Source organism: Phyllostomus discolor, chromosome 2 (genome assembly GCF_004126475.2).
Source record: "Phyllostomus discolor isolate MPI-MPIP mPhyDis1 chromosome 2, mPhyDis1.pri.v3, whole genome shotgun sequence".
Lineage (NCBI taxonomy): Eukaryota > Metazoa > Chordata > Mammalia > Chiroptera > Phyllostomidae > Phyllostomus > Phyllostomus discolor.
Window position 1 is genome coordinate 109582791 of NC_040904.2, and position 13678 is coordinate 109596468.

A 13678-nucleotide genomic window follows, 5' to 3' on the forward strand; every position below is an offset into this window, starting at 1 on the left:
GTCTTTCTAGTGAAATCACAGACTCCTGTGAGATAAATATGTAATAAGAAAAAAGTTGAACCACCTGGAAACCAGTATGAGTACATTATCATATCCAAAAGAAATACAAATTTTGCTCCTAGGCCCCCCACAAAAAATACTGAAAACTAATGTGATCCTTTCAAAAAGCAGGAAATGGTGAATTATATCTCATGGCATACATCAGGATGTCCTTAATAAAACCTCTTTATATTATTTTCTTCCAGATTTTTGTTGTTTTCCCCATTCCCTGTTCCAATACAGGTTAACACTCCAGTTTATTCTCCCCCTTCTCTTATCATTTCTAATTTTTTTTGTACTAATTCTTTTAGAGAGGTAATGATAATGATGTCAATCAACACTAAAGTGATTATCAGGTGGCAGAAAGGGTACTGTTTTATCTATATTATGAAAAACATACTACTACTTCCCTCATTTTAAAGATGAGGAAAGTAAAACACAATGAATTTAAATGACTTGCCCAATATCACACAGAAGATAAAGCCTAAATCTATGATATGAAGCCAGGCAGTATGACTGTAGAGTCTATATTCTTAACATCAATCCTATATAGGTTTATTTTTCAAAATCCATATAAAAGTTCCATTTTGAAATGGTGCTATAAATTGGGAACTGACTCTGCATTTAAAAAAACTGAAATAGTGGGTAAACAGAGAATCAATTTCTATAGAGCATTCAAGCAAATGACAAGATTGTGAGGACTTAAATGCAAAATACAAGAAAGGTGTACATGCAGAGAGGTGCACAAGGTACTGAAATTGTTCCTAGAAGAGCATTTCTCAACTAGGCAAATTTAGTACCTGTTTTGATGCCATTGCATGAGACAAAGCTCAGAAACAAAACTCCAGGGTCCACTCTGATGAGGATTACAATAAAGCCAGGGCCACAGGGAAACATGCCCAATCCAATCCCAGAATACAGCAGGAAATTTACCTTGACATTGAGAAAAGAAAAGGGGTGGGGGCATAATCACCTGCCTTGAAAATATTAAACAATCACTAAAAGACTTTTATTTTTTATTTTATGTTTTATTGTTTTATTTTAAAATATATTTTATTGATTGTGCTATTACAGTTGTCCCATTTCTTTCTTCACTTTATCCCCCTCTGCCTGGCAACCACTCTTTCTCCAGCATGTCCCCCTCTTGGTTCATATCCATGGGTTGTACATGTAAGTTCTTTGGCTTCTCCATTTCCTATACTATTCTTAACCTCTCTGTATCTATTTTATACCTACCAATTATGTCTCTTATTCCCTGTACCTTTTCCCCCACTTTCCCCAATTCCCCTTCCTGCTGAGATCCTCCATGTGATCTCCATTTCTATGATTCTGTTCCTGTTCCAGTTGTTTGCTTAGTTTGGTTTTGCTTTTTTTTTTTTTTTTTTTTTGGTTTAGTTGTTGATAGTTGTGAGTTTGTTGTCATTTCACTGTTCATAGTTTTGATCATCTTCTTTTTCTTAGATAAGTCTAACATTTCATATGATAAGGGTTCCGTGATGACGAACTCCTTTAACTTGACCTTATCTGGGAAGCACTTTATCTGCCCTTCCATTCTAAATGATAGCTTTGCTGGATAGAGTAATCTTAGATGTAGGTCCTTGCCTTTCCTGACTTCACATACTTCTTTCTAGCCCCTTCTTGCCTGCATGGTTTCTTTTGAGAAATCAGCTGATAGCCTTATAGGAACTCCTTTGTAGGTAATTCTCTCCTTTTCTCTTAGTGCTTTTAAGATTCTCTCCTTATCTTTAATCTTGGGTAATGTAATTATGATGTGTCTTGTTGTGTTTCTCCTTGGATCTACCTTCTTTGGGATTCTGTGAACATCCTGAATTTGCATGTTGATTTCCTTTGCCAGATTAGGGAAGTTCTTCTTCTTTGTTTTTTCAAATAAGTTTTCAACTTCTTGGTCTTCCCCTCCTTCTGGCACCCCTATGATTTGCATGTTGGAACATTCAAAGTTGTCCTGGAGGTTCCTAAGCTTCTCCTCATTTTTTAAAATTCTTGTTTCCTAATTCTGCTTCAGTTGAATGTTTATTTCTTCCTTCTGATCCAAATTGTTATTTGAGTCCCAGCTTCCTTCTCTTCACTGTTGGTTGTCTGTATATTTTCCTTTATTTCACTTTTCATAGCCTTCACTTTTTCCTTTATTTTGTGACCATACTCAACCATATCTGTGAGCATCCTGATTACCAGTGTTTTGAACTCTGCCTCTGATAGGTTGGCTGCTTAGTTTTTTTTCTGGAGTTTTGATCTGTTCTTCCATTTGGGCCATATTTCTTTATCTCAGCCCACCCATTAAGTTGTAAGGGGCGGAGCCTTAGGTGTTCACCAGAGCGAAGCAATTCACCTACTGTGTTGTGGCACTGTATGTGGGGGATGGGTCAGAGAGGGAACAATACTGCTTGCTTGGCTGTCAGCTGGTTTTCAGTCACTTCCTTTGCTACCCACAAGCAAATTGTGCCCTTCTGGTGCTCACTCCTGGGTTAGTGGGCTTGTGCACATTCTAGGACCCTGTGGGTCTCTCCAACGAAATCTCCAGTGAGGCTGGGAGTTTCTTCCACTGCCACAATTCTCACAGGTGTTTACAGGCAGAGGTTTTGAAACTTTCTTTTCCTGTGCTGGCACCCTGGGTTGAGCATTCTGTCTCATTCCCCAGTTGTTCTTCCCAGCTTACCTGCACGGGAATGTGGGATATCCTGCTTCACCCACCACCTTGTCATGAGCCCTGTCCACCCTGGCTTCCCATCTCAACCCCTCCTACAAATTTGGATGAATGTTTCTTTAACTCCTTGGTTGTCAGACTTCCATACAGTTTGATTTTCTGGCAGTTCTGGTTGTTTTCTGTTTTTAAATTGGTTGTCATCCTTCTTTTGGTTGTGCAAGGAAGCAAAGCTTATCTACCTATGCCTCCATCTTGGCTGAAAACTTGGAATGTTAATCTAAACAATCCCTAAAAGATTTTTAGATTGAATTTACAGCCTAGATTCATACCATCTGGGGATTACTACAAGAAAGAAAGAGCCCCAATTCCTCTGCTACTATTGTACAAAGGGAAATAAAGAGACATTAGAAAGGAGAAAAGATTCATTTATTGAGATTTGTTTTTATTCTTACAAATGTTTATAAAGCATATGGTCCAATTTGAGAAGACTTCATTGTGCACCAGTGTTCCTAAATCTTAACGTTCCCCCAAAATGTCAAATACAATAAAACTCATCAGATTAAGTATTTTATGCTGTACTGATTTCATCACCCATGCACACAGGGCACTTAAAACAGTTACAATTTCAATGGAAAAGTCGCTAACATGAGGGAAGATGGCCAGCTACGAAGAGATCTGTTTCTTAGGGTTAGTTACACTGTGAATTTCAAAATACCAACTTAGTCAGTGATCATGAGAAATAGAAGTTTAAAGCAGACAGGCATGCAGGTCAGCATATTCTCTTTCTCTTAATCTATGTGGACACTTTACACTTCAGAAGTTTGTTTTGTTCTCATGAGTTCCACACAAGAGAAAGCCAAATGATGCGGGACTGCTGTCACTCAAGCAAATTCTTGATCTGTCCATAAACCCTATGGTGATATACAAATTGTAAAACAAGATAATAGTGTTTCTGAACAGAAAGCTTCGGGAAGCAACCCTGAAAGCTCATTATTATAGAAATACATCACAGATCCCTAATCTAAAGTCCCTTTCTGAGGGTCCTGTTCTGTCCTTAGGTATGCCACTCAGTCAACTAAGCTCCTATCAAGATGTGGGCTAGAAGCCATGCTGTCTTTTTAAAGAGTCTTAAAACATCTGCTCTTTGATTAATTTCATTTTGATGTTACATTTACAATTTCCTTTAGTACCCTAGGATGCATAGATTTTGCTTTATATGTGCCTACAAAACCAAAATGATAACATCACTAACTAATTACTAATGATCTTAATAAAAACATTTATTAATTGATCTTTCATTTAAAGATGAAGTGTTTGCATCAAAGCTAACAAATACACAAAAGCATGATGTTTTGAAATAATGAGGAAACAGACTTCTGCATTCATTTCTTTCTAATATTTAGTGCTTATTTTTATCCTGCTAAAAAAACCCCCAAAACCTCTACTTAGCTTCCTTATAAAATGCATAAGAGATGTCTAATGCCATGATTGTTATGTGAGAAAACTTCATATTTCAAATGTTGATGCTTTTAGAATTACGTTTACTGTTTACCAGCTAATAGGTATCATAAAAGCAATCACATTTACTAATCTGAGTGCTTCTTAAATAAACATAAAAAATAGAACAAGAATATTTCACTTGTTTATATTCCTCAATTTTTATTTTTCAGTGTATTATTGCAGAAGATGAAGTCTATGACCAGAATTATTTTTGGAATCAAAGCTATTTGAATTCAAATCACATTTCTGCCACTTACTAGCTGTGTGAGTTTAGTGAAAATATTTAATTTCTCTAACTCTTGTTTTTCTTATCTGTAAATAGTAGTAATTATCACCTCCTCCACTGAGCTATTTGTCTTGGTTAAATGAAATAATTGAACAGAAATAATTAAACATAGTGGATGGCCTCAATGAATGCTCAATAAACAATACCTGTGTGTATGTGTGTGTTAAACAGGATGCATCCTATTATCTCCAGAAATATCTGGATACCTACTGATCCTGATTTTAATTTTTTAGCACTGAGTTCAGAAATTTATCTCAATCAGGCTGTGTTCATTTGGGGAGGCTGAGTGAAGGACAAAACACTTGTTCTTCATTGAATGCACTATATCAAGCGATTGTATTATGTATTCTATAACCCTGTGCCCTGCCCTGTAAAGTGCACATATCGAGGTTAGGCAACATACAGAGTTGTCTTAATCTCATGCTGGGTTGGAGGGAGACATATTATTTTGTTTCCAGAAGATCAATGTGACTCTTACTCTCTCAGGATTTTCAAGTTTGGATGCTTGCTCCTCATTATCTTAAAAGAAGGTCACTAGTCATTTTTCTGTGTATCGTAACTGTGTGATCTTTTCTCCAAATGCATTACATCAGCGGTCCCCAACCTTTTTGGCAACAGGGCCTGGGATTTTTACAGAGCTGGGCGAGGTGGGGCGGGAGTGGGGTACAGCTCAGGAGAACTCTCCCGGCCAGGGTCCTAACAGGCCACGGACTGGTGTCGGTCCACGGCCCAGTGGTTAGGGACTCCTGGTTTAGATACCTGTGGCTGTCCATTTGTACCTGCCATTGATTTTAGTCGGCATAGTAGTCGGGTCACACTCTATGCTGAGTAACCACTTTATTGAATAGTGGGTTCCTATGAGGCGAAGTAGGCCGCAGCTTTCTTTTTCTGCCTAGCAACCCTTTAAACCTGCTTTGCTGGCTCTCTGTTTGCTTGTCCTCAACAGGAACTTGAGGTCCTAGAGAAGTAGCAGTCACTGGGTTTTACAACAATCTAATTTTTAGGAAACCAGTAGTCCAGTCTAATATAAATAAAAATATGTATTGTATCCAATTCAAAGCTTCTTGTCTTTCCCTATACCTATGTCCCCTACATTTGATAACAATGTTCTCCTCTAAATAAGCCATATTGAAAGTCTCATTTCATGTCTCCCACTTAACATCTAATTAGCCATATTTAACTGTAAGGAAGCTGGGATATGTAGTCGTTTATCTGGCAAGTGTGCCACTGTGATAATTTTTAAGGAAAATTTTGATATTTTTAAGGAAAAAATGAAAATCGGGGGAAACCCTCATTAATTTTATTCAACATTTACAAGTTTCTGTTGCTCTCATGCTCATCCACTATCATTATCAGGTCATGAAAGCAACTTTTTTTAATGTGCCATTTCCCACACTCACCAAAAAGAAGGACATAATTTAAAAATAAATGACCACATGTTAAATTAAATATATTTGTCTTCCTGGAAAACTCCTTAGAGTGCTTTCATTTTTCTCATTTCTTGGGTTATAGGTGAAAACTTTATCAGGAAACTAACCATTGCTGTTGTCATCTGTTGTCGGAAACTTTTGTTTTAGCTTTAGGTTTTCCCCCTAACCTTTTTTTTTCTTTTTCTTTATTTTTTTAAGTTTCAAAGCCACAAAAAATTTGAAAGAATACAGTAATGAATCCCATATACTTTGTTTGTAGAGTCACCAATTGTTAACATTTTGTCACATTTTCATTATTGATCTCTCTATAAATTTTGTTGTCGTTAGAGCTTTTGAAAATTTAATAGGATTTTTAAAGAGGAAGGACACTATTTAAATCTTTCAAGTCAATAGATCGTTTCTGAGAATAAATTCAAGACAGAGGGCAACTAGTTATATATAGTCTCTAAATGGTAACTTCTTGGCTATTTCATGGAATCAGACCATACATATTACAGATCCCTTTAAATAGATGGGCGATTCCTACTTCCTTTATGTGTTAGAGCCTTTTGGACAGGTACTTCTCAAAGGGTTGCCTTAATCTGAGCACACCCCTGAAGAGAGCTTATTTAGATGTTTTAATGCAAATTGAAATTAGAAATTGTTCACAGTGCTATTGCATTTCAGCAATTCAGTTTGATCATGAAATTAACAATGTCATCATACAGCCCGTAAATCAGCAAAAGATGGGGGTTCTTAACAGAATTCATACAATATAAAAAAGGAGGAAGCAAAGGGGCTTGCCATAGAATTTAGAATCTGAATCACTTGCTTCATCATGGAAAGAATACACACAGAATTGATATATGGGTTCAGGTCCCATAATGTCCAAGAGGAATACTTGGAACATCTTTTGGAATAAGATGTGTTACTCTCACTAGGTCAGGAAGGTTAAATTCCAGTGTTCCATAGCTTTGCCTGGCTGGAGAGGCTTTAGGCATAAATAGGCATGAAGATTATGTTATTACCATTTCACTGTCAAGTTTTCAACTGAATAAGCAAAAAATTGGGCTTATAGAAACTGCTTTCATTGGAGTTTTATTTCTGTAGAACATGACGGTGTAAAGTGTTTTTTTTTTAATTTCTTTTTGCTAATAGAACAAACAGAAGTCCTCTGAGAAAGGGTCTTTGAGGTCCAGTTTTTAACTTAGTGCATTTAGAGACGTGATAAATTGTAATACTGTTCATCAAATATTCAGGTTTCCACTTCCGCAGTGCTCCACTCTGTGGGATTTTTAGGGTCACTGCAGCATAATTTAAACTACTTTGAAATGAATGAATCTTGGAAGGACATAATTCAGTCCATAGCAGGTGGCAATGCCCAAGCTATGGGCAGGAGAAAGTGCTACATTAAGGCGAGTTGTGAGATGTGAAGTTAGTATCAGGCGAGGGCCATTGAGTTTTTGATCAAGGCAACGTCGTGGTGAGTATTCTGTTTTAGGAGAGAAAATCTGGTGGTTACTTATGGATGAATTTTATTGCAGAAAAAAAAGTCTTATTGGTAGGAATACTGCAACAATCCCTAATGGAAAAATTAAGATTCACATTATGATAGCAGCACCTAAGCCTTTCCTGATCCTTCCTCCAGAGGGGATCTCTTCTTTAAAACCACATTTTTCTTATGTTTAAGGGTTGCTCATAGAACTCTTAAATTTCACTTTATATTGTGTACTTGTTTCCGTATTCTTATTCCTTCTTTTTGCAGTTCCTGTAGTAGGTAGCAGTGGCGTTGGTGCGCCGCAAGTCGGGAGACGTCGGTCCGTGTGGGAACCCCGCGCTCGGCCCCAGGTTCCATACTCTTATCAAGCAGAAAATGCTGACACTATCTGTAGACTTGACCACATCCTTTGATGTACAATCAGGAGGCTTGACCAGTTCTGTTTGCTCAGCACCACGAACAGGGCCAGCCACCATACCCACGAAAGGACGCTCTACTAAATTTTCTCGGTGGCTGCAGAGTTGGGGTCCGCTTGCCTCGGAGCATGGGGTAGTGCTCACGTCGCTGAACGAATGAGTGAATTATTATCGATCGACTTTAGAACTGTTAGGAAGCAGACACACTCATCGTTCTTCAACTGGTGGCAGCAACGAAAGATTAAAATCGCCTCCTATCCTGTAAGAGAGGTGTGAAATTATCAATAGGGCCCTCCCAACTCTGGTATTCTGCGCATCCTTTTTGGCGGTAGACAAGGATTATGCATGAATTGAGATACAACAGCCAAGGAATACAGATTACGTCAGTGTAGTTGTCCAAATAGAGCTAAAACATATAAAAAACTGGGCTTTGTTTGAGCTCTGGGAGGATATCCCTAGACAGTAGGCGGGGCTCTAACACCACCTAGTCCCAGGGGGCTTTGCGTGAAACCCGACCCCACCCCCATCCCAGGGTCCCCTGCGCGGCGGGCTGGCTTTCGGGGCCTACGTGCGCGCAGCGAACACTGGAACGTGCTTCTGCGTCGTGGTTCCGCCCACTTCGGCCTTCTTTTCGAGGTTGCTGGGCTCTGAGGTTCTTCCCAGGTCCCGCCGAGCGGGAGTGATGCTTCCCGGCCCGCTGCCGCTTTGAGGCGAGAGGAGCGTCCCAGACCCTTTTCCGCTTGCTTACGGCGCTGACTCCGGGCAACCATGTCTACGGGGTTCTCCTTCGGGACCGGAACGCTGGGCTCTACCACCGTGGCCGCCGGCGGGACCGGCACTGGCGGCGGTTTCTCCTTTGGGACAGGGGCGTCTAGGTAACTACTTCCTCGCCTTCCCGGCCCCGGTCCTCCCCGTGAGGCTCCCGTGGGGTATTCCTGCCCATCTTTATTCCAGCTGGCTTTTTTCTTGGTCGGCTTGGAGAAAAATAATTGCCCCCCGCCAGTTTCGTAGACTTCCCGCTCGCTGCCTTTCCCGGGCTTTGCAGGTGGCCTACTTCAGAGGAGAGGGGATGGTCCCTACATGTCAGGGCCCCAGAATCTTAATCTTTCGGACTTTGTTCCTACGGATTGAGGTCTGGCTGAGGGAAAGGGCCTGGGATTTCACACCCGAGCCCTAGCATTTGCCAGTCTTAGGCACAGAATGAATTTTGAACTAATGAATGAAATACAGCTTATTGTGGGGTTTTGGAAAAAGAAAATATAAAAATTTAGGGACAAATAAAAATTTCTCCCCGATAATGCAAATTTCATTGCAGATATGCGATTTTTGAGATTACAGAGCTTTAACGAGTTGTGGTTAACCAGCTTTCAAGTCTGCGACTCAAGCTGTCCTTTTTTTCCCCTTATACAGCATTTATTGCAAAAAATATCTTCAGCATTGTCTTTATTCAGAAAAGGGGGGAGGACCACAGTCTCCACAGTCAAGTCAGAAATCTGGGAGTTTTCCTTAATACCTCCTTTTCTCTCACTCTACACACTTAATTAGCAAGTCCTGATAATTTTAATTATTTTCTATTTGCTTCATTTTAAGTGCCACCACCCTGTTGCAAGCTCTTGTCATTTGGGGAACAAATATTTATTGGGCATACTCCTATGTAGTAGGCTGTGTTTTACGTGGTAAGATAAATAAGAGTCTTGCTCTCCTGAAGACATCTTATGAAAATACTTAAGATTCCTGCCAGGTTTTCAACCGGTGACCTTTGTCCTGTTAAATGAGAACTGCTCCTATCATCTCCTGACTAGTTCAGTGAAATCCCAAATGCTGTCTTAAAAATCTACTTCTATGTCAATCTTTTTTACTACACTGTAGTCTTTCAATGATTTTTCCGCTATCATTGGACTGAAGTAAAAATGAATCTTGCTGTGGTCCGCAAGATGCAAATAATCAGGAACCTCTTAAACAGGTCATTCTGAGCCCATCTTTTCCTCATTTTAGTTTGCTCCAACGCAGTGATCCAAACCTCAAAAAAAAGAACCCTAAAAAACCATTTATATTGTCATCCAGTTTCAGGAACACAAACAACTGCAAATTTGCAAGAAAAATACCCTTACTTTATCTGATACACTTTGATATTTTCTCTTCTGTTGCATTTCATTTTTAAAAAATGCTTGTGGTGATCTATTAAATTGATTTCAGACCTTCGAATGGGTCCTGATCTTAGTTTGAAAAACACAGTTCTAGCAACTTGGGTCTTTTCTCAGTTCCTCAGGTGGTCTTGGCCAAAGCCCTTCCCCCTTTAGGGCAGTTCCCTCTGCTTGGAATTCCCTTACTACCTCCTACCCTTTGTGCCAAGTTAATGCTTACTTTGGGGATTCAAAAGGTTATTTCCCCAGAGAGGCCTTTTCTGACCTATCAGTCTAGAAGGAGGAGTGCATCCTCATAGTACCCTGTACCACATAGCATGTATTACAGTTGTAACAGTTCATTATATGTTTTTGTTGGCTTGTTTATTGTCTGTTCTAAGCAGTAGAATGTATGTTCCATGAGGGTGGAGACCTTTTCATGCTGTTTTTCCAGTAGATGCAGTGGAGCTCAATATATATTTGTTGAATGAATGAGTGATTAATCTTTCACTGTCTGTAAAGGCTTGGATAAATTAACAAAGGGAGACACAGCCTAACATCTGTCCGTTGGAATACTGATTTAGAGGCCTGACTGCCTCTACTGCCATTTGGTGATTTCGCTTTCCAAGCCTCAATTCCTGCATTTGCAAAAGGGTTATAAAATCTTTACCTCAGAGAGTAGTTGAATGATATAAAACATATAGAGAATTTACCATCATATCTGGCACTTGCTAATTAAGTCCACCTAAGGAAGTTAAAATAACATTCCTGATCTGCTGGAGTCAGCTTGGCTTTTCTACCACACATCCTGTTGAGTCAGTGGCAGGTAATACTGGGTTGAGGTCAGGTCTGGGGCAGCTTTTTGTTTTTCTTAAAGAAAGTAAATTTCTCTGCCTCTGAGGCAGAGAAATTTACCTTCTTTTGATGTATTTCTTTGGTAAATGTTAACTTTAGTTATGAAGCACTTCATTGTGTCTTCAGTCAAGAAATATTAAACGTTTTACTGGTGTAAAATTACACACTGTACATCTTTTGCGTATTTATAAGAAAGCAGTAAAAAATGGAATCACTAGCCCTGGCTGGTGTGGCTCAGTGGACTGAGCGCTGGCCTGCCAACCAGAAGGTCACCAGTTCAATTCCCAGGCAGGGCTCATGCCTGGGTTGTGAGCTGGGTCCCCATTTTGGGGTATGTGAGAGGCATCGCCCTCCTTTCCCATATCTCTAAATAAAATCTTTTTAAAAAATGGGATCACTAATTTTGGAGGAAGGGAAGCATAATAATCATGTTTTAATTTGATATCATCAAAATGTGCCAATAAATGTTTCTTTTAAACTCAGCTTTTTAAGTGTTTAAGGATCTGTGCTTTGTCACTGTGGCCTTACAACCTTACCCTGACAACCCCTGGTACTTCATACACCCAGGGCACTTGTGCTCCTAAGTATCATTTTTAAAATCAGTGGTAAACAAAAACACAATTAGTGTATGCCCTCTCCTTTTTCCTACCCTGAGTTAATGACTGATTTCAAGTTTTGCCTTTTTAATTACCTGTATTTTTCAGACCATAAGATGCCCCTAGGTTTTAGAGGAAGAAAATAGGGAAAATATTTTTGAAGCAAAAAATGTGGCAAAATAATTAATAATATAGATAATGTAATATTTCACCAATGTAAATACAAACAGAACTCAACAGCAGCATTAACAACCATTATTCCTCCCAAATTGGGCGGGGCGATGCGTCCTGTAGAAAAATACAGTAAGCTTCTCCCTCTCCATTGCCCTCACAGTGATTTGCTGGCGTAATACCATGTGTATAATGTGTTTAGTAAAATTTATACATGTTCCTAATGATAACAGTAGTAACAATGTGTATTGAGTGAAGTTCATTTGTCCTGCATGTTCTCTTAATCTTTACAAAAAATTTGTTAAATGAATACCATTATTCTCATTTTGCAGATGAGGAAATAGAGGTTCAAAAAGGTTGAGAATGTCACATCTGTATCAGCACAATGGGGAGCTAGTACTGGAACCCAGCCACAACACTACTGCCTTCCCTTTAAATTGAAACTCCCCAGGATTTTAAGCATTTTAAAACTGACTTGAGTTATGGGGATTACATCTATTTGGAAGGGCAGGCAGAGAAGTAATACATATATAGGATGAATGGGATTTCCCATTATGTTAAACATATTATAATCTCTTAACTCCTCTATGTAATTTTTGAAGTATCAAGTGGCCAAGGGTTTTGTGGGGTTTTTTTTTGCCTATTTTTATAATTTGTTCTCCTACCAATAGATAGCAAATTGGAGCCTCTGAGGTTTCTTAAGAATAATTGAAAAGTTGTGAGCTTTGTTCATATCACTTGCTATTAGCTTCTCTTTCAAAAACTCTTGGAAGAGGATTTCTGCTGGTGAACAGTCTTTTATTTTTTAAAGTGGGTTTTATTTATTTATTTAAGATTTTATTTATTTTTAGAGAGGGAAGGGAGGGAGAAAGAGAGAGAGAGAGAGAGAAACATCAATGTGCGGTTGCTGGGGGCAGTGGCCTGCAACCCAGGCATGTGCCCTGACTGAGAATTGAACCTGCAATGCTTTGGTTCGCAGCCCGCGCTCAACCCACTGAGCTATGCCAGCCAAGGCGTGAACACAGTCTTGATAGAGGGTAATTTTGCTTTGCATTTTACTCTTGCCAGGATATTTTCCTTTTCTGTTGCCCTACTCTCCCCACCCCAAATTCCTACTACTTTTTTTGTGTCTAGTACCTCCCTCCAACCTCCACCACATGAATATGGTAATGTAGCAATAGAGAGGCAGTAAAGACAACTTAGAATACCTTTTCCATATCTGGGTATGCCATACTTTTCTTTATAGTAGTAATTGAAGAAGAACAAATGAGTTTGGCAATGTGAACTGTACATGAGTAGTTCAAAAGGAAAATGAACCACATTCAAGCATTTCCTTATGGCCATTATAATATATGCTTGCTTTCAAACAAAAACTGGTGAAAGCAGAAAGTGTATGGTCCTATTTGTGATGACTTGGGGTATGAAGTCTTAATTGCTGTAGATTATGCTTTACTTGAAGGTTGGTATTTAAAACTAAAAGACTAGTTTTATGTGTGGATTTATTTTTAAAGATAACTGAAAAATATTTAAACTTGGTTCAAATTATTAGTTCCTTTTGTATCCTAATGTTTTCTTATTTAACATATTACATATGTTAAATGAAAAAAAATTAACCTTGAAGAGTTAATTTTAATTTCCTAAGTAAATATTGGCTCTAGTAGACTTCATTTTGTGTTTTTTATAAACAAGCAACCCTTCTGTGGGCCTCAATTTTGGAACTCTTGGAAGCACCGTGACTCCAGCAACTACATCTGCTCCTTCAGGTGGTTTTGGAACTGGGCTCTTTGGATCTAAACCTGCCACTGGGTTCCCTCTAGGAGGAACAAGTACAGGTAAGAAGGATTGTCACATTTTCAGGGAGTAGGTCAAGTTCTGTACTGTATCTCCTTCCTTTACAAATATTGTCATTGGTGGTAGTCTTAAAAAATGATAAAAATATAAGATGAAAAGAAATATATGACAAGCTCAGTTGTTAGCTATGATTAGCATAAGGAAGGAAAACACACATTTAAAGAATTAAAGGAGTGATATCTCTTTAAGTTTTTATAATAGATTATATAATGCAGTGTTTTACTTCAGTGAAGATAATGTTAAGTTTACCAATTTGGCCATTAATTGATTTA

At 38.7% G+C, this 13678-nt stretch overlaps 1 protein-coding gene across 2 annotated transcripts in view; it reads left to right on the forward strand.

The window, feature by feature from the left end:
- The first annotated feature begins 8318 nt into the window (after positions 1-8318).
- The window catches only part of NUP58 (nucleoporin 58), a 61422-nt gene continuing 56062 nt past the window's right edge, over positions 8319-13678 (forward strand). For both annotated transcript variants that reach the window (XM_028504474.2, XM_028504472.2), the window contains exons 1-2: positions 8319-8685; positions 13245-13387. In XM_028504474.2, coding sequence (XP_028360275.1) covers positions 8579-8685; positions 13245-13387 — 250 coding nt within the window. In that variant the 5' untranslated portion in view covers positions 8319-8578. The remainder of the gene's footprint in view (positions 8686-13244; positions 13388-13678) is intronic.